Source organism: Chrysemys picta, chromosome 1 (assembly GCF_011386835.1).
Source record: "Chrysemys picta bellii isolate R12L10 chromosome 1, ASM1138683v2, whole genome shotgun sequence".
NCBI classification, from domain to species: domain Eukaryota; kingdom Metazoa; phylum Chordata; order Testudines; family Emydidae; genus Chrysemys; species Chrysemys picta.
The window spans coordinates 327,285,256-327,305,940 of record NC_088791.1 but is presented as its reverse complement, the minus strand read 5'-3'; the positions used below and the strand labels follow the sequence as shown (position 1 = coordinate 327,305,940).

Sequence of the window (20,685 nt, the reverse complement as noted above, 5' to 3'; positions counted from 1 at the left end):
AACCCACTGGTAAAATGTGTCTTATTTTCCTTGAGTGGCTGATCTACATAGAGGATGTCAACCTACTACTGCTATTGGTTACTGCCTTAGGTCAAATGGCAGAGCTTTGTGTTATAGATCTAAAGGTTCCAAACCTATTGGTGAAACATGTGGAGGTTATTATGGTTCCACATGATGAAATTTCTGGGTTTTTTTTTCCAGCTTGCTTTTTTAAAAACGTAGGAAGCTACAAAAACTTTACATTCAAGATTGAAACGTAAAGCACTCAGAAATTAGGAAATGCCAGAATTGAGGTTGCAATTCTTAATTTGGCCTCCTTGTGCATTATGATGTATAGCAAAGAAGTTTTATGGTATGTTACTTCTGCATCATGAGGCATGAGACCCTGGCACTGTCTTCACATGAACAGCCACAGGAAAGGGGCTAGGCTGTGCCACCCTAGAAGATGGTATAGTTTGCCAACTACCCCTGTTCACCAGCAAACTGGAGCAGTGATTTGTTCCACATGGAGTGGGGTAGTGCTGCTTTGTCCCACTCCATTCTACTTATTATTGTGGCTAAATGCCCCAAATCTGTCCTTGGGATCGGTATTACACCTCTACCCCGATATAACGCGACCCAATATAACACGAATTTGGATATAACGCGGTAAAGCAGTGCTCTGGGGGGCGGGGCTGCGCACTCTGGCAGATCAAAGCAAGTTCAATATAACGCGGTTTCACCTATAACATGGTAAGATTTTTTGGCTCCCGAGGACAGCTTTATATCGAGGTAGAGGTGTAGTTTATATAAACAGCTCCAATATATTAACATTCTTGCTTGCTAGGTGAGGCTGCTCCGGTGATGGGGTCAATCAATCATAGGCCAAGCACAGGGATTCCGCAAGTCAAGCCTTATTTCTGTATTGGGGGGATTGGACTGTCAGTGGTTGTGTGCTTTGTGCCTTTCCATCTGCTCAGCTCCCACTTAAGGGCTGTTGTTCACGGATCACAGTGATTGCCCTTTTCAGCATGTAAATTGTTGCTTACCCCACATCTGTTAGCGCAACATCCAGCTCCACCTGCGCCCAGCATCATAAACGCTGGCAAAATAACCTGTAAGTTAAGAACATATTGAATGAATGTGTGAGGTCTCCGCGTACTCAGCTTTAGTTGGACAACAATGTGTGAATTAAGGGGGGTCATAGGATTAAGCTACTTTAGCTTCTTCTGGCTCTTCACTGTATGTTACACGAACTGAGACTCTCTTGCGCACTGGAAGAGTGACTTTAGGTAGCTCTATGGTATTCCAACTGACTCGAAGGAAGTTCAGTACAGTATTAAGAGGACTAAACGATAGATTCACAGCTAGTGTAAACCAATGTAGCTCCATTGACTTCAGTGGAACTACACCAGTTTACACCAGTTGAGAATCTGGTCCTAAATTAGAGTGAGGGAATTTAAATTGCGCCATCTTATTCATCATCCCTGAATTTGACCTTTTGTATTAGACCACAGGAAGGTGCAAACGACACTCAGTCAACACTCTCTGAGCTCAGCTTAGTTTGATCCTTGGTAATTATTAGCTGGAGGCAAGTTGATAGGGTGTAGCCAGCAGTCCCGTCCATGACTGTGCCGTGGCAGGATGTCCTATCATGCCACATAGAGTCTCCTTAGACCAACGGTTCTCAAACTTTAGTAACCCGAGGACCCCCTTTTTGATTTTAAAATTTTGTTGGGGACCCCCAATACCCCCGCTCAGCCCCAGGCCCCACCTCCAGTCCACCACTTCCCCCAAGGCCCTACCCCTGCCTCACCTTTTCCCGCCCCTGCTCCACCCGGGCCCCTCCTCTTTCCTGCCTCTTTACACCCCCTCCCCCAAGCGCCCCCATCCTCCCTCCTTCCCCTCCCTCCCAGCACCTCCTGCACGCCAGGGCGGGGAGTGGGGGGGGGGGGAAGAGCTGTTCTCTGGTGTGCAAGAGGTGCTGGGAGGGACGGGGAGGATTTGAGGGAGGAAGGGGGAAGAGTTGATCAGTGGGGCCCACGGACCCCCTAGAATACCTTCATGGATCCTCAGTTTGAGAAACACTGCCCTAGACAACACTGGTTGTAGAACTACACGGTCTGTCTGTGTCCAGTAACCAGCATAAAGAATCGCCCTTTGTGTTCATAAAACAGCTGAGTCCGCTGTTGTTTTTGTGTAACTCTTCCATGCAGCAACATGGGAGAGAAAAGCATTTAACTGTGGCTGTCAAACCAGGGAATGGAAAGAAAGACGGACTCGGAGGCAGATGGAGTACTTGAAACTACTATTAAATCTTTTTTTTTAATTGACTAGATTTCAGCCTGACAGTGCCCCTTTAACAGCTCATAGCAACACTTTCACCAGTGCTATGGGCAGAAAGCAAAGAATATAATGTCCATTGTAACTGAACCTCAGTGGGGAATTTATGTGAACAGAATGAAAATACTTCTGCTGGAATTTGGCTAGGACATTGGGATTAAAAAATCCTCCTGTTGCGAAAAGTGCAATGAGGTAGTCAACAGTGCAACCCCAGCAACATAGTGTCCTCTAGTACCCTGCTCAGCCATTTTAGAGTATTGACTGAGAGTCAAGAGTGCCATCTACTGAATCAGCAGCCCTGCTTCCCTCACTACCTTTGTTTTCCTTGAAGGCCTCCTAGCCAGTCTGTGAGTGGGCTATTTTGTCTCTGCTTGGAGCAAGTTCATTTGTTTGGAGTGCAGGGCTTGTTTGTTGCGTCTCGTTTTTTTGAGCATCTGTAATTCCTGCCTTTTGGGGTTAGAATGAAAATTTGCCAGTACGCTGGTGTCAGTGAGGTGGGGTCTATGTGTTAGATGGGGCTCAGTCACTTCACAATGGTGCCATTCTACGCGCAGATTGACTCATGATGAGTTTGCAGCATCGAGTACTCATAACAAATGAGTCATTCTTCCTTTCTTTAAATGTCTGAATTTGCAAAATAAGGAAATTGACAGGTTTTAAGCAAAATAAAGTTCTCTGTTCTGTTTTTATAAGGGCATGTCTTTTAAAAAGCAGCCATGGGAGACAAGGAGAGAGCAAAGTTGAAATGAGCCAAAGCTGGCTACTAAATGGGAAGATTGTTCTTGTGGTTCAGGCACTGGCATGGTACACAGGAACCTGGATTCAGTTCCCAGTGTGAGACTGACTTTCTGTGTGACCTTGAACAAGTTGTTTAATTTCTTCATGTTTCAGATCCCTTGCTGGCATGTGGGGATAATACTCCCCTTCTCCCACGCTTTGTCTATTCACATCTCTTTCTCAGTCTATCACATAATTTCATGGAAAACTCATACACTTAACAGCACTATTTTGCTGATCAAAAACTACTCATAGTGCTGTTGTCAGTGTTTTGGAGATCAGTGCAAATTCCTCTTCCCCTCGCAGTGTCCATTTTTGATGCGCACCATCCTGGCCACAGCCTAGCCTTATTAGAACCCTTAAGAGAAGTCATGTTCTGAACATGACACAGGGCTCTCATGCTGAACATTAGTCTTTTCTTTCATTGAAAGCCAGTGGCCCCTGGGCTTGGAATGGTCTGAATTTTTCACAAGTACCTGTGGTACAATTTTCAGCTTTGTTCAGACTCCCTGTTCATACATCCAGGCTCAGCATGAGGGATAGGCCTATCGAGTAGGTGGATGGTATACAAGAAGAGCCAGGCAAGCTATTCATAGCAGAGAATTTACTCATTTTTCTGTTTGTGAAATATGGGCCTGATCCAAGCCCATTATACTTAATAGGAGTTTTTCCATTGACTTCAGTGGCTTTTGGATCAGGGCCTTACTGAGAACAGACTTTGATTTTTATGGATTTATTGTTCATAAATATTCAGTGAGGAGTACATTTCATCTCCTCCTTTATGTGAGGAGATGACAGCCTATTTAATGTCTGTGGTCTATTCACTTAGACTCTTTACTATTCATTATTTGTGGTATATGATTGGTCACCTCGGTTGCATGGCTTTTTTTCCTGCTCCTTGATTGCATAACTGAAAATGTATAAACAAGGACAAGCACTTCATATGATCTCTTTGAACACAATGCATATACAACTATGGGAATTCACACAAAGAACAGGCATTCCCCAAACATGCATGTGGACAAATACCTGGTCACACACATGTTCACAGAAAAATGACCAAAAGAAAAATAGGTTCAATCATTTTCATAACAGCTATTTGGAATTCAAACAGTGCTCACAAAATAGAGGCGCAGTTCAGCACTACTTGATTTTGACAACAGCTCCAATAAGGGCAAGCCCAAACAAGCTTCAGTGCCTCATGAAAGGTGAGAATAAAATCAATGAAAGGAGCAACAAGGCAACACAACTCAATACACGTGAGAACTTACAACCCGAAGCTGAATTTACACATTGAGCCTCAATGTGAACAGCAAAGAAACTTGTGTGTGTGTTTACTACATAAATAATGAAAAGCCAACGTTTTTGTTTCCTCTAATAATTGGAATTTTGAATTTCTTTGTATACCAGGATTTTCATAAAGAAGTTATATTTTTGTATATAGGTGATTTCCCCTTAGTCCTCTGGAAATCTGCCTTTTCAGTTTTAGACCCCAGATAGTTTTAGACTTTTCCCCACAGATAAGTTGTGTCATCTACAAATGTAAAGACAGCCCCCATGGATTGTTATTTGGAATTGACAGAGGCATTGATAAGCTTTAAAAAGCTGAAATAATTAAAACAACAACAACAACAATGACAAAACTTCTCTCTTACCAGTATCCCAGCTCCAAGAATGCCATGGAAAAACCAAACCAAATCAGTTATCTGGTCGGGCTTAATAACAGTTCCATTGGGGAAATATAGGAGAAGATTGGAGATTATGGCACATACAGCTAATGGGAACAACACGACCCCAATGCACTTTGAACACTTTCCAGTGCACATTGTAGCTCACCCCTCTGGAAAGAAATGAGAGAGGAATTGGGTTATGGCACAGTTTAAAAAACAGTGAGACTTTACAAGGCAATAATTTTCTTTCTTTGTTGGAGAGAACTTTAAAGTATGTGACACTCATTATGAAGCAAAATATTTTCAATTAGCCATTTATTTAAGAAAAGCGCTACTATGTAGAGCTTTTCACCTCCAGTTCAAAACTGGCGCAGGTTAGTAGTAAACAAATACTGGTTGCTCATTGTCCTGTGTGAAATGGCTGTGTCCTATGTGAAATGAATTGGTGATTTCATTCTAGTTCCTACAGAACAGCTGTTCAGATCATTAAGATCACCACTGTGACTAGCACCCTTGCTAACAGTCTCAGGAGTGGGGTCAAGGACTGAATAGGCATGGAGACTGAGGCATCCTCTTTAGAACATAACATAAGGACATAAGAATGGCCAGACCTTTGGGTCAGACCAAAGGTCCATCCAGCCCAGTATCCTGTCTACCGACTGTGGCCAATACCAGGTGCCCCAGAGGGAGTGAACCTAACAGGTAATGATCAAGTGATCTCTCTCCTGCCATCCATCTCCACCCTCTGACAAACAGAGGCTAGGGACACCATTCCTTACCCATCCTGGCTAATAGCCATTAATGGACTTAACCTCCATGAATTTATCCAGTTCTCTTTTAAACCTTGTTATAGTCCTAGCCTTCACAACCTCCTCAGGCAATGAGTTCCACAGGTTGACCGTGTGCTGTGTGAAGAAGAACTTCCTTTTATTTGTTTTAAACCTGCTGCCCATTCATTTCATTTGATGCCCCCTAGTTCTTATATTATGGGAACAAGTAAATAACTTTTCCTTATTCACTTTCTCCACACCACTCATGATTTTATATACCTCTATCATATCCCCCCTTAGTCTCCTCTTTTCCCAACTGAAAAGTCCTAGCATCTTTAATCTCTCCTAATATAGGACCCGTTCCAAACCCCTAATCATTTTAGTTGCCCTTCTCTGAACCTTTTCTAATGCCAGTATATCTTTTTTGAGATGAGGAGACCACATCTGTACGCAGTATTCAAGATGTGGGCATACCGTGGATTTATATAAGGGAAATAAGATATTCTCCGTCTTATTCTCGATACCTTTTTTAATGATTCCGAACATCCTGTTTGCTTTTTTGACTGCTGCTGCACACTGTGTGGACGTCTTCAGAGAACTATCCACGATGTCTCCAAGATCTCTTTCCTGATTAGTTGTAGCTAAATTAGCCCCCATCATATTGTATGTATAGTTGGGGTTATTTTTTCCAATGTGCATTACTTTACATTTATCCACATTAAATTTCATTTGCCGTTTTGTTGCCCAATCACTTAGTTTTGTGAGATCTTTTTGAAGTTCTTCACAGTCTGCTTTGGTCTTAACTATCTTGAGCAGTTTAGCATCATCTGCAAACTTTGCCACCTTACTGTTTAGCCCTATCTCCAGATCATTTATGAATAAGTTGAATAGGATTGGTCCTAGGACTGACCCTGGGGGAATACCACTAGTTACCGCTCTCCACTCTGAAAATTTACCATTTATTCCTACTTTTTGTTCCCTATCTTTTAACCAGTTCTCAATCCATGAAAGGATCTTCCCTCTTATCCCATGACAACTTAATTTACGTAAGAGCCTTTGGTGAGGGACCTTGTCAAAGGCTTTCTGGAAATCTAAGTACACTATGTCCACTGGATCCCCCTTGTCCACATGTTTGCTGACCCCTTCAAAGAACTCTAATAGATTAGTAAGACATGATTTCCCTTTACAGAAACCATGTTGACTTTTGCCCTACAATTTATGTTCTTCTATGTGTCTGACAATTTTATTCTTTACTATTGTTTCAACTAATTGGCCCGGTACTGACGTTCAACTTACCGGTCTGTAATTACCAGGATCACCTCTAGAGCCCTTTTAAAATATTGGCGTTACATTAGCTATCTTCCAGTCAATGGGTACAGAAGCTGATTTAAAGGACAGGTTACAAACCATATTAATAGTTCCACAATTTCACATTTGAGTTCTTTCAGAACTCTTGGGTGAATGCCATCTGGTCCTGGTGACTTGTTACTATTAAGTTTATCAATTAATTCCAAAACCTCCTCTACTGACACTTCAATCTGTGACAATTCCTCAGATTTGTCACCCATAAAGGACAGCTCAGGTTTGGGAATCTCCCTAACATCCTCAGTCATGAAGACTGAAGCAAAGAATTCATTTAGTTTCTCCACAATGATTTTATCGTCTTTAAGTGCTCCTTTTGTATCTCGATCGTTCAGAGGCCCCAGGCTTCCTACTTCTGATGTACTTAAAAAACATTTTGTTATTACCTTTTGAGTTTTTGGCTAGCTGTTCTTCAAACGCCTTTTTGGCTTTTCTTATTACATTTTTACACTTAATTTGGCAGTGTTTATGCTCCTTTCTATTTACCTCACTAGGATTTGACTTCCACTTTTTAAAAGATGCCTTTTTATCTCTTACTGCTTCTTTTACATGGTTGTTAAGCCACGGTGGCTCTTTTTTAGTTTTTTTTACTGTGTTTTTTAATTTGGGGTATACATTTAAGTTGGGCCTCTATTATGGTGTCTTTGAAAAGTGTCCATGCAGCTTGCAGCGATTTCCCTCACTTTCAATTGGTTAGATCTTCAGGCTAAGTGTGAGGTACATAGATAGCATGGTTTGGAGCAGGTTACATCGCTGTTGCCTGTGGGGTGTGCTTGTTCGGGAAGAGAACTTCAGTTTCATAGAATCATAGAACTGGAAGGGACCTCGAGAGGTCATCTAGTCCAGTCCCCTGCACTCAAGGCAGGACTAAGTATTATAGGACTGTCCGACTGGTCCCTGTATGAGCGCTAAACGTATTTAAAAGAAAACCAGTGCAAAGGTACATTTAGTTCTGTGGGTATTTGTGGAGAGCAGATATTTGCCTGAGACACCCATTAGCTAATAGTGCCAGGTCATCTCATCTTCAGGAAAGTGCAAAGACCATTGTATTGTGAAAAGCAGCGGCCCTATATTTTCTGGCTGTCAGGTTTTTCTGCTAAGATATCCCATTCTATATTAAAAATATGCCTGGTATCTCATACTCAACAGTGAATCTTTACTCCATAGTTAAGCTATTGGAGGTCACTATTTTTCCACAGCACACATTTGGCATCAACAACAACGGTAAAGCTTCCCCACACAGCTAATCCGGGAAGGATTCTCTCTAAGGCCTTGTTTACATTGAGAATTTCCCCTGATGCCAGCAACCAAGGGACAGCCACTGATGTAATTGCAGTGGTCTAATCCCAAAGTACAGACAAAGAAAGCCTCAGTTTGCACCAGCACCACTTATACTTGCTTGAAACTTGGGTAAGTCCACCATGCAAATCACTGCTTTCCTTGTCTACCCTTGAGCACTGCACCAGTGCAGCTACCTTGGCAGATGGCTATTAACTGCTAGAATTGGGGAAAATTTCCAAGGAAGACAAGACCTTCATTTTCATAGAATATCAGGGTTGGAAGGGACCTCAGGAGGTCATCTAGTCCAACCCCTTGCTCAAAGCAGGACCAATCCCAAGACAGATTTTTGCCTCAGCTCTCTAAATGGCCCCCTCAAGGATTGAACTCACAACCCTGGGTTTAGCAGGCCAATGCTCAAACCTCAGAGGTAGAGCATGATTTAGACTTCATGCCCATTCATTTCTTTGCTTCTCTATTCAGGCTACAAAAAAAAAAAAAAAAGACAGAGACAAGATGGGTGAGGTAATATCTTTTTCTGGACCAACTTCTGCCCCCAACCTTGCCAAGCTGATCATCAGAAGCAAGCTCCCCACAGATCAAACCCACCAACTCAAAGCAGCACCAGATCTTGCCAGATGCAAAACCTGCAGACACATTTCTACTGCTATGATGATCAACACTGCCCCACAACACATCTTTCAAGATCCATTGGTCCTACGCATGCCTATCCCAACATGTGGCATACCTTATCCAATGCACTAAATGCCCCAATAACAACTATGTGGATGAAACCTGATTACTATGCTCTCAAACAAACTCACAAAGAACAACGATAAAAGACAAAAAGCCCATATCACCCATGGGTGAACACTTTTCACAAAATGATCACTCTGTATCTGACCTCTCAGTCCTCTAAAGGAATCCTTCAAAAGATGAGTCATGGTCATGAGTCATGGTCAGGTGTTAACAGGCCACTCCACCTTGAATGGTCTCTTAGAATATGTGTTAACTACTTTTGCTAAACAATCTGTTCCAGCTTGTATTTACCGGAGTACCTTTCCCATACCTGAAGAAGAGCTCTGTGTAAGCTCAAAAGCTTGTCTCTTTCTCCAATAGAAGTTAGGTCAGTGGTGTGGTGTGGAGTGATATTACCTCACTCACCTTGTCTTAGCAATACAACAAATCTTCATTTGATTTTTTTTATTTTTAAATATTAACCTGACTTGTCTCTCTAATATCCTGGGAACAACACAGCTATAACAACACTACAAGATAATACCAATGGTGATTGAGGGGGTTACGGCATGGAAATATATCCACTAAGAAGTGAACTCATAGTTCCAGTCCTTCTCACATAGGATACTGAAAGGTAACTTTCAGTCACTGTGGATTTGGGTTGGATTCACACCATTGATCTAGAAAAGAAAGGCTCCATATCCCAGGCCAGACAGCGTTCTCTCAAGATGAAACCCACGGAAAGGGACATAGGGAAAGGGAAACTCCATGATGTTCCCACCTCAGAAATTTCTTTATCCTAACGCCTCTGATGTGAGAGGACTGCTATATGACCCACTTTAGTACTGTACAGACAGGGCTGGCTCCAGACACCAACCTGGCAAGCAGGTGCTTGGGGCAGCCACTCCGGAGAGGGGTGGCAGGTCCAGCTATCTGGCGGCAATTCGGCGGACGGTCCACTCCCTTCCGCCAAATTGCCGCCGCAGATTGCAATCGCGATCGCGGCTTTTTTTTCTTTTTTTGGGCTGCTTGGGGCGGCCAAAACCCTGGAGCCGGCCCCGTGTACAGAAGATAGATTGATTGCATTTCAGTATGGTGTGCTTCTTCATCAGCTGGTTCAATCAGAATGAAATCTTTGGATAACATGTCCCTATCTGGGTTAGTGCACTAAATACACAATCCACAGTTTTCAGAGGCTGTTGCTAAAATATTAAATAAAGAACAGAGACAGATTAGAGGTTTAATACTAAACTCACAGATATCACCAATTCCCAAAGGAGGGAGGTCTGATTGATACTGGAACCTGATCCACAAATAGTTCTCCATGAGAGGTTTGAAGCTTGAGATTACTGGGATTGGGTTTTTTGGTTTTTTTGATTTTTTGCATTCTTCAGTTAACATCTAGTAGAAACCCACAATTATTATTATAACTGCTATTATAAATAAATATTCATATTGCCATAGTGACTAAAAGGATCAAGGACCCATTGTGCCAAACACTGTATAAAATAGAAGTAGATACAGGCAGGTAGATCTCTGCCTTCAAGAAGTTTATAATCTAAAAAGAGGAGCGATTTATAAAGTGTAGGGGAAGGGGAAATGATCAAACTATATGCAATTTTTATACACAGACATACATTTTTATATATACGGTGCAAATATTTTTGGAATAACAAAAAAAGTCAATATCAGAATTACCCATTTGCTCCCACAATTGCGTGCCTGGAATGCTCCTCAGTTTAGCCATTATACATTGGCTGATTTTTCATTGGTATTGTGGCAGAAGTGGGTCTTGAGAAGGGATGTGAAGGAGGAATGCGTATAGCTTTAGAGATCAGTTCATGGAGGGTGTCCCAAGCATAAGGGGCAGTGTGGAAGAAAGCAGAAAAATATTTGATGGAGAAGCAGACAAGCTGATGGTGGAAGCTGGCATTACTGGCAGAGAAGGGACATCAGGGCAATGAATTAAGAGAGAAGAAAGGACCAGTGAGTTGTGTATGACATGAAGTTTGAACTTGGTGCAGTGGAACTGAGGGATACAGTGAAGGGATTCCAAGAAATGCAGGATGTTGCTATCACATAGTAGAGATTGCCAGGCTGTTTGTCAGTCTGCATTTCTACAGAGTGTAATGTGCATTGTTCGCCACTGCTACAAATTTAACAACAAAACTTAGCATTTACGTACCGTACCTTCTGAGCATTTTACAAGCATTACATAGAGTAATTCAGCTTTAAAACAAGTTATCTGTAATTAAACGCTTTTAGAGAGAGATCTTTAAGAAAGGTAATTCTTGCCTCTCACTATCATTACTTACTATTCAGACAGTGCCCAAAATTGGGCAGAGCATTTTACAATAATTTATGAAGACAGTTCCTGGCTCAAAGAGAAAAAAAAAATCTAAATAGATAGACAACATACAAAGGAAGGACGAAGAGGGAGGGGAAATGGATGTAGATATTTTTCCTTTGTCAGCTTTGTGTATTTGCCTTTTTTTTTAAATTAACTTTTGCCCATCTGCACTTACTTTGCATTTTAACCCTTGCTCTCTTCCTGTGCATGCCAACCCTTGTCTGTTTGCACTACCATTTTCTCAAAATAAGCACATACAGCTTAACTACATTTCTGTAAAAGTCAGATCATGGAGGGAAGTTTCATATTCCCCTTGTGCAGCTTTTGGATATACCCATAGGGCCAGATCATTGGCTGATGTAAATCAACATAGTGCACTGGAGCCTCATCTGGTGTAAGTCATTTTAGCTCCATGGAAGTTGATTGATCTATCTTTGCAATGTCTGACTATCCCTTCAGACTGCAAGGAGAATCAACCTAAGCATCGACAAGTTCAGCGACTGCTTCTCCCACTGAAGTCAGTGCAGCTTGCACCTGCCCACATCAGGGCTGAATCTGATCAAGTTACAGAAGAGAAGACATATCAGAGAGGCTTGAACATCTTGCCAATCTTACAAAGAAGAATCAAACCCGCTCCCTTCAACTTCAATGAACAAGACTGTGTCTGCAGTGGCCTTCTGCTTTTTAATTAGAGCTCTCAATACGTTAACCTATGTAAAGCTGAAGAAAGTAAGAAAATATCTTGGCTTACCTGGCTATACAGTATTAAAATAGCTACCAATGCTTCAGCGCGCCGAACAGCAAAGTGATTTTTCAGCTGGCTTCAAGTTTTATATTTCCCCTCTCCCTGTATCAGCCTCAGAGAGGTACAGAAATGTTCTTGAGCGATAGATTCCATTAAACAAACAGGAGTTTCTCCCCCAAAGAATGAGGAAATACCCAAAACTATCCCTGGTTGGCCAGTACACAGGCTGCATGTCACCCTGCAGTATTGATTTTTTTAAGGCACTGTTCCACTGGTCAATGCCCCCCCTAGGTCTCATTGATTTGCTGTAGGTCGGTGCAGTCCTTTTTCCTGCCACAACCTTTTAAGTTGTGCGTGATGTCACAAATTTGGAAGGCCAAGAAAAGAAACAAATGCAATGCACAAAATAAATATGAATGTATTAAGCCAAGAGAACGTACGAGATGATGGCAAAGTACAGTGAGACGCTCTTAGAGGAAAGTCTTTGTTTTTCACAGAGCAGTTTGGCAATAGGTCAAATTCTGACCCAGCCTTTGCCTGTTGTGTAGAGCTGGTTCCATAGTCAGCTGATACGTGGGGGCTTAGGCCCCAAGAAGTTTGATCACCTCTGGGTCCAATAAACTGCTATTGCTCCCTGCAATATCTTCTATAGCTATTAGGAAGGAAAACACAAGAGGCAGCAGCTTCTTCCTCCACTTCTTCTGCAAGGCCCATTGCTGAGCAGGGACTGGAAGGAATTCTGCTTCTCACTGCCGAGTGGTCAGGAGTACCATTGGCTCCCAGCCTCTCCCCAGAACTGTGACTCTTCCGATTGGTCAAAGACCAGCCAAGGAGGGGGGAAGAGAAGGAGGAGAAACAGCAGATAGGATCTCAGATGTGGGTGAGGGGGTTGGAGCACTGGGCCAGGTGAGAGAATAGGGGTTTGTAGGATGGCGGAGGTGGGGAACTGCGGCTTGGGGAAAGCAGGCAGATACTGCAGAGGGTTGATAGTTGGGTTGTGTGCATATGTTGGCAGTGTATAAGATGAGCGTAGGGTGGTTCATTTGTGTGACGGGAGGGTGTGACCCTAACAGCATCCAATGGCCAGAGAGCCAGGGGCTTGCTGGTATCAGGTAATGAGTTTCAGATGGCCTGACCAATTCAGTGTACCCCAACTCACTATGATTATAATCTGTATCTAAAAGGTGTCATGTAATGTGTCATTGGAAAACTAATAACTAACCGATTGTTAATATTCTTGCATGTTGTATGTAGTTGGTGGGTATTAAGAGTCATGGATATATGCTGGGATCATGACTAATGTTTAAACCGGGCATGTCAGGGGGAGTTGGTAAATAGATTGCCCTAGACAAAGGAATGTGTGTGCTCCTCTGACCAGCCCAGTCATTAGGCAGAGACAATGAAGGTCCATTTACATATTAGGTAAACAAATCTAACAAGCAGGGGAGGAAGAGAAACTTTATCTGGTCAATAAAGACAGGGGATCTGAACCTCAAGTGGCAAGCAACTGAATCAGCTGCTTGTATACAATATTACTGTATTAGAAAAGTATACCTAGTGAGGTGTTTTATGAAAGCCTATGACACACAGGTGATTAATATACGTAATTGTGAATTGTATGTATTAACACTACCTAAGGAATTGTGGATACTCATTGATATGATGCATTACAGTCTGTGACCAAACAAAGGGAAAAACAGATTTTACCCAGAGAGGAGGGAAGGCAGCTATCTACCTGTCCCATGTGAAATTAAATAAGGTATGACCAAAAACAACAGAAGCCCCATTTATATAGAAATCAGCAGGGGGATGGGAAGTCCACAGGAAGGGAAGAACAGCATGAGGTCATCCTGCCTCTTGAAACAAGATCATTGAACTTTGGAAGATATAAGCAAGGACAGAAGCCATCTTTGGCATCCATCGCTAGACAGACACAAGGGAACAGCGCTCTTGCAAGCTGAGACAGATGGGTCCTTCAACCAAGGAGGGGTGAAGTCTCTACTGAATATAGATGAGAAACCAGCTTAGGCAAGTATCAGAGGGGTAGCCATGTTAGTCTGGATCTGTAAAAAGCAACAGAGTCCTGTGGCACCTTTAAGACTAACAGATGTATTGGAGCATAAGCTTTTGTGTGTGAATACCCACTTCGTCAGCTTAGGCAAAGATCTTTTACTTAGGAAACCATGGGAAGCCAGCACCTTGTCCTTCTGTGGAAGGTCCTGACCGTGAGAAATTCAGCCATGACTGGGACAAAGGAACACTGGTAAGAAAAAAACATCTTGAACAAAGCCTGTACCTTGCTAGGTTAAGTTTTAGTCACTAGGCATCACTTAACCTATGTCGTATTGCTAATAAAATGGTTTTATTTTTACTATAAACCAACTCACTGCTATGTTTGCAGGGAAGGGTGGATTTACCTCAGTTAAGTTAATAAACTGTGATGTGCTTTTGTCTCTTTAAAGGAGCAAACAAGATGTATTAATTCTCTGCGTGGCCCAGGAGAGGGCCGGACACTTCAGGGCAGACGGTTTTGGGAAAATTCAGGACAGGGTGTGTGTTGGGGTCACCCTGCAGGTAGTAACCACAGCTGGTGAAAGCCAGGGTGTGGCTGTCCTGCTGATCCAGGGATGTACCACATACAGGTACTCAGGGTGTGACCTGCATACTGGTCTGCTGGTGTCCAAGTTGTGAGCTGCAGCAGCAGGGCGTTTGAGGCACTCAGAGTTAAGGGGCAGGCAGTGACATAACCCCTCACTGGTCTGAATGCAACAGAAACATTTGTGTGCAAGTGTTTGTGAGGCGGGCACAAAGGTACGTGGTGAAGGCATGCAGTTCTGTGGGGTGGGACGAGGTGAGCTGTAGAGCATAGGTGCCGGGTCCATGGGTGCTCCACGGCTGGAGTACCCACAGGGAAAAATTAGTGGGTGCTCTGCACCCACTGGCAGCCAAACTCCCTTCACCCCCCGCCCCACCTCCTTCTCCCCCCCACCCAGCGTCCTGCATCCCCGCTCCTCTGCCTACCTCAGGGCCGGGGTGGGAACAGGCAGGGCCCGGGTGGGGCCTCATGGAAGGGGTGGAGTGGGGGCAGGGCCGGGGGCAGAGATGGGGTTGAGCACACAGGGGAAAGCGGGAAAGACGGTGCCTATGCCGTGGAGGTGAAGAGGGAGAAAGTGTGAGTGAAGACAGGGAAAGAAAGAGGGAGTGGAGGGATATAAAAGAGGTAGAGTTTTGAGTGTGTGTGTGTGTGTGTGTGTGTGTGTGTGTGTGTGTGTGTGTGTGTGTGCAGGGTGTGGGAGGGAAGCAAGAGCACAGTCCCAAGTAGGAGAGAGTGAGAATATTGAAGGGAAATTCTACACAGGGGTTGGCAGGAGAAAGTGGGGGCACAGAGGGCAAAGAAAGGCCTTGAAGGAACACAAGAGATGGGCTCAGAGAAAAATAATGCCATGAAATTTTAAAATAAATGTTAAACACAGACAAATTAGACTGAGAGAAGAGACACACTGAGGGAAGGGGAGCATGGCCAGGTACTTGATTTGATAGAAAATGTGATATCAAATTATTGGTAAAATATACACATAAAACACTGTAAGTAACAGGCCATGGTTGGACTTGCACCAGCCCAGCCCACTAACAACCACCAAATATCTGAGAGCTCCCTGCTCTCTGATAATCCCTGCCCCTAGAGCAACTGTAGTGCTGAGAGGTGGCACTTGACTGACCATCTTATATCTTCTGCTTCCTTCTGCCTGGGCGATAGCACTCTGACAGCGTTGTGGTAGTGGTGCTGCTGCTGCTGCTTCACACCTGCATTAGCAAGTGTGTTTGATTTGTTATTTGTCACACAGCACAAATCACTGAAATAATAAAATAGGTATACATAGTGGGAGGCACCGTGGCCTAATGTATAGCGCACCACCAAGGACTCAAGAGGCCTGACTTTTATTCTTAGCTCTGTCATTGGACAGCAGGGTGGTCTTGGGCAAGCCATTTTACCTCCCTTTGCCTGAGTTTCCCCATCTGTAAAATGTTGATAATGATACTCACCTCCTGTGTGAAGTGCCTTGAGATCTATACGAGAGCTAGGTTATTTTTAACTGGAATATTGTAATGGGAAATGCCAGCGATATGAAACCTTTCCAGTCTGTACTCCGGTGGCTTCTAGTGTTCTGCAGCCCATCCCCTGCTCAAACAATATTTTTACTAGTTGCCTAGGCCTGCTCCACAGTCACATCTGTGATTTCTAAGGGTTTAGGAGCCCCCCTCTGAGTGCAAAGCCCCCTCACTCCACGCAGGCAGAGTCTGTGACTCTGGCTTCAAACTGCCGTATATGAGCTCCCCAATATCCATGCCTCGGGGTAGGGGAAGGACAGTCTTCCCCATGGCTGACTGACAGCCAGGGAGAACTGAACAGAGTGCATGGCACATAAAATGATCTCACTCAGGGAGAGGATGGGCTCCACTGTGGTAAAACTACTCCTCCAAACCCAGTCATGAAGGGAGGGGGACTTAGCCTTCCTGCTACACCCCAAACCCCACATAACACAGTAAGTGTTAGGCAAGACCTGTAAAAGGTGATGGCATCCTACAGCTTTAATTAATAACCTATGTGGTCTCAGTGAGGATCGGGTAGAAGAGCAGGTCAGGATCCACAAAGGACTGTTAGGGGGTTCCTGGCCCCTGTGAACCGTGACAGTTTACCAGTGTTGGAGTGAGTGCCCCACTGTGCGTTGGGTCTCATACTCAGGATCGGTCAGGTCAGTGTGCATCCAAGATAGGAAGGTCAGGAGCTACTGCTTCCTTCAGTGAAGCACACCACAGGGCCAAGATTTGTCCTTACAAATGGCAGTTGTGTCATTTCCAATGTCATGTTAAAAATGTTTAACACAGACAAGAGGGTGACAAGCCTTGTGGAGAGGGAGGAAGCGGTAGATGTGGTATATCTTGACTTTAGCAAGGATTTTGATGCTGTGTTGCATGACCTTCTCATAAACAAACTAAGGAAATGTAACCTAGATGGAGTAATTATAAAGTAGAAAGCCATTGCCAGAGACTAGTTACCAGTGGTTCACAGTCAAGCTGGAAGGGCATATCAAGTGGGGTCCCACAGGGATCAGTTTTGGGTCCAGTTCTGCTCAATGTCTTCATCAATGATTTAGATAATGGTATAGAGAGTACACTTATAAAGTTTGCAGACAATACCAAGCTGGGAGGGGTTGCAAGTGCTTTGGAGGATAAAATTCAAAATGATCTGGACAAACTGAATAAATGGTCCGGAAACAAGAAAATAGGATGAAATTCAATAAGAACAAATACAAAGTACTCCACTTAGGAAGGAACAATCAGTTGCACACATACAAAATGGGAAATGATTGCTTAGGAAGGAGTACTGCAGAAAGGATTCTGGGGCTCATAGTGGATCACAAACTAAATATGAGTCAACAATGTAACACCGTTGCAAAATAACCAAACATCATTTTTGGATGTATTAGCAGGAGTGTTGTAAGCAAACCACGAGATGTAATTCTTCCACTCTACTCTTCACTGATTAGGCCTCAACTGGAGTATTGTGTTCACTTCTGGTGCCACATTTCAGGAAAGATGTGGAAAAATTGGAGAAAGTCCAGAGAAGAGCAACAAAAATGATTAAGCATCTAGAAAACATGACCTCTGAAGGAAGATTGAAAAAATTGGGTTTGTTTAGTTTGAAGAAGAGAAGACTGAGAGGGGACATAACAGTTTTCAAGTACCTAAAAGGTTGTTACAAGAAGGAGGGAGAAAAATTATTCTCCTTAACCTCTGAAGGCCAAGAAGCAATGGGCTTAAATTTCAGCAAGGGTGGTTTAGGTTGGACATTAGGAAAAACTTCCTGTTAGGGTGGTTAAGCACTGAAATAAATTGCCTAGGGAGGTTGTGGAATCTCCATCGTTGGAGATTTTTAAGAGCAGGTTAGACAAATACCTGTCGGGAATGGTCTAGATAATACTTAGTCCTGCTATAAGTGCAGGGGAGTGGACTAGATGCCTCTCGAGGTCCCTTCCAGTCCTATGATTCTATGGTATCCATCCATCCATCCATTCATGCATTTATATGGCCCACGTCACCTGTGCTTGTTGCATAAAGATTCGAAACAGCAACCAGATTCATGACTAACTCAGTCCAGGTGTAAGCTTCTTAAAGAGGATCTTGTGTTCAGACCAGTATAGATTATTTTCTAGATAGGCATATCAATCAGTTGCCATTCCCTACCCTTTTTTTACCTTTACGTCTCTTCTTTCTCTCTCTTGCACAGCAACCTCAGTTTCTTAATTCTAGCTATCCCTGGTCTAGTATAGGGTAGTGATGTCATGTGTTGGCTAGACCCATCAGCAGCCCTCATGTCCAGCACAGGATTAGCCTCCTACAATCCTGACTGCCTGTACCTACCCTCCCACTACACTGCTAAAATGACAGTCTCCTATGCTGCTATTATCTATAGTACTCATCATTGATTTTAATGAAGCGACGCCAACTTACAGCCAGCTGTGGATCTGGTGTTCAATGTGCAAGAAACTTTTTACGTGAGATAACAGAAATAATGTGCTGTTGCATATGGTCTGTAAGTGACAAAACTGGCTCAAAAAATGGGAGGGTGAAATCATTACCCCACTTAAATCAATGGTAAAACTCCCATTGACGTCAGTAGGGCCAGATTTTCACCTTGGATGTCTAGAACAGAAGTGCTCAAAGACCAAAGAAAGGGAAGAAAGAAAGAACTTAAGTCATAAAAAGCACAGAGCAAATATACGTGTGCTAATGCAATGCAATGCATATTTTCCAATGATAAAGTAAACAATAGCACCTCACTCATTTTCACTAGTAACTGGGAGATCTATTGTGAAAGCAAGAAGCAACCAAATAAAAGTCTGGCTTAATGCATCAAAAATGTCTTTGTTCTTTAGATTTATTTATTTCTGATAAATAGCATACTATAACAGGAAATATGCAGGAGTGCATTGTGTAAGTAATGAAATCTCAGGCATGTGAGACTATTACAGCACCTACTATCGATCTTTGCTGAGAGGGCAGTAGAGAAGGCTAGTTCTTTGGTGAAGACAATGAGGTTTTGAGGATTAGTGAAGTGAGAATTAGTCAGGTTTTATTGTAATGTAAAATGAGGAGCCGATAGGAGTGCATTTCTCATTTCTAAAATGGATCTCTTTGGGTCTGTAATCCCATTGATGGTACTACAGAAAGCATTGCTCTGCGTGAGTCAGAGTGACTGAATCCAGCTCACAGTCTGGGTCTGAAGGTAGTGATCTTTATTTTTTCAGAAGGTTAGTTAATAATATGTAGAGTATTCAATAGAAACACCAAAGAAAAACAGCATTGTAAAAATCCCAAGCTAGATTGTGACACATGAAATTGCCTTTTTAACATTTGCCTTAAGAAATGGTACTTTGCCAATTAGTTTGGACATAATACAGAATCAAAATGGCGACGTTCCAAAAAAACCCAAACAGTTCTATAAATACTGATTATTTCCCTCTTTTCTTCACTACCAAATGAAGAGCAATAAGCAACACATTCCCTTTAAGGCTTCTTAAAAGCAAATAAAAGGTTCAGTTTGAATACAGAACCCCTGTTTTATTGTTGTTCCTCTTCCATACCCTTTGTGCTCAAAGAGAAAGGCTGTTAAATACATGGGGGCAGATCCTTTGCTGATGTAAATTGTCACAGCTCCTAGAAAACTAGCTCCAGAACTCTAATTACATCAACTGAGGATCTGCCCCATTAAACCGAGATAGATCAACTTACCTTCCTGTGCTGGTCAAAACAAAAACATAGCATAGGATGGTTCAAAGACAGCAGGATGGCTGTTTATGCTTCCAATCGCCCGACCAAAAGTCTGTCTGTGTTAGTCTTTGGCTGACTTCCTTCAAACTTTCTGGAGTGATTAATTTGCCCTAAACAAACCAAGAATTTGCTTTAAACTATTTAGAAAAAAACCTGAACTTTGTCTGTGGAGTGGCTGGTAACCAAACTGAGTACATATATGTGTGTGTGTCTGTTTGTCACCCTCCAGTATTGATTTTTAAGGCAATGAAAGCATTGCTCTGTTCCACTGATCAATGTCCCCGGTTATATTGATCAACTGTACATCAGTGCTGTATGTTTTTTACCATAAACTCTTTATTAATTTTCCAGTTACGCTCAGTGGCACAAGTAATGAGAAAGGAAATGTAAACATATACAAATATATATATATACACCATATTAAGAATCAGAATACCAGTTGTAATATTACCTTGTATAGTATAATGTGTGATTTGGAACCAAATTATGCCATCATTCTGTCTTGCAGGGCATATTTGATTGTCCACTTACTCCTTTAATAGCTCTGTTCTATTATTAATGTAGAGATGGTCTACTAACTACAACAGGTCCTCTTAGTTGTTTACATTATATTTAAACAACCAAATTCTGCTGTCATTTATACCGGTATAAATCTGGAGTGAAGTCAGAAGCATTACTCCAGGTTGACACTAGTATTACTGAAAGCAGAATTTGTTCTAGTGTTGGCATCATCACAAACACTTTGGTTTTTCCAATCTTATGATGATCTTCTATTGTTCAGGTATTTCTTCAACTCTGGGGAAGTGAGGGGCTGTTTTTTCCTGGGGAAGGGTCTGCCAT

At 42.7% G+C, this 20,685-nt stretch overlaps 1 protein-coding gene across 2 annotated transcripts in view; it reads right to left on the bottom strand.

Moving 5' to 3' along the window:
• LOC101948534 (transmembrane 4 L6 family member 1-like) overlaps positions 1–20,058 on the bottom strand; it is a 31,812-nt gene extending 11,754 nt beyond the window's left edge. The window contains exons 1-3 of one of the 2 annotated variants that reach the window (XM_024110877.3): positions 19,807–20,058; positions 4,755–4,939; positions 1,029–1,094 (exon numbers count right to left, since the gene is read on the bottom strand). In XM_024110877.3, coding sequence (XP_023966645.1) covers positions 1,029–1,094; positions 4,755–4,925 — 237 coding nt within the window. In that variant the 5' untranslated portion in view covers positions 4,926–4,939; positions 19,807–20,058. Of the gene's footprint in view, positions 1–1,028; positions 1,095–4,754; positions 4,940–12,018; positions 12,231–19,806 lie in introns of those variants that run through there. The other variant, XM_005309144.4, reaches the window with a different exon arrangement.
• Between the last annotated feature and the right edge of the window lie 627 nt (positions 20,059–20,685).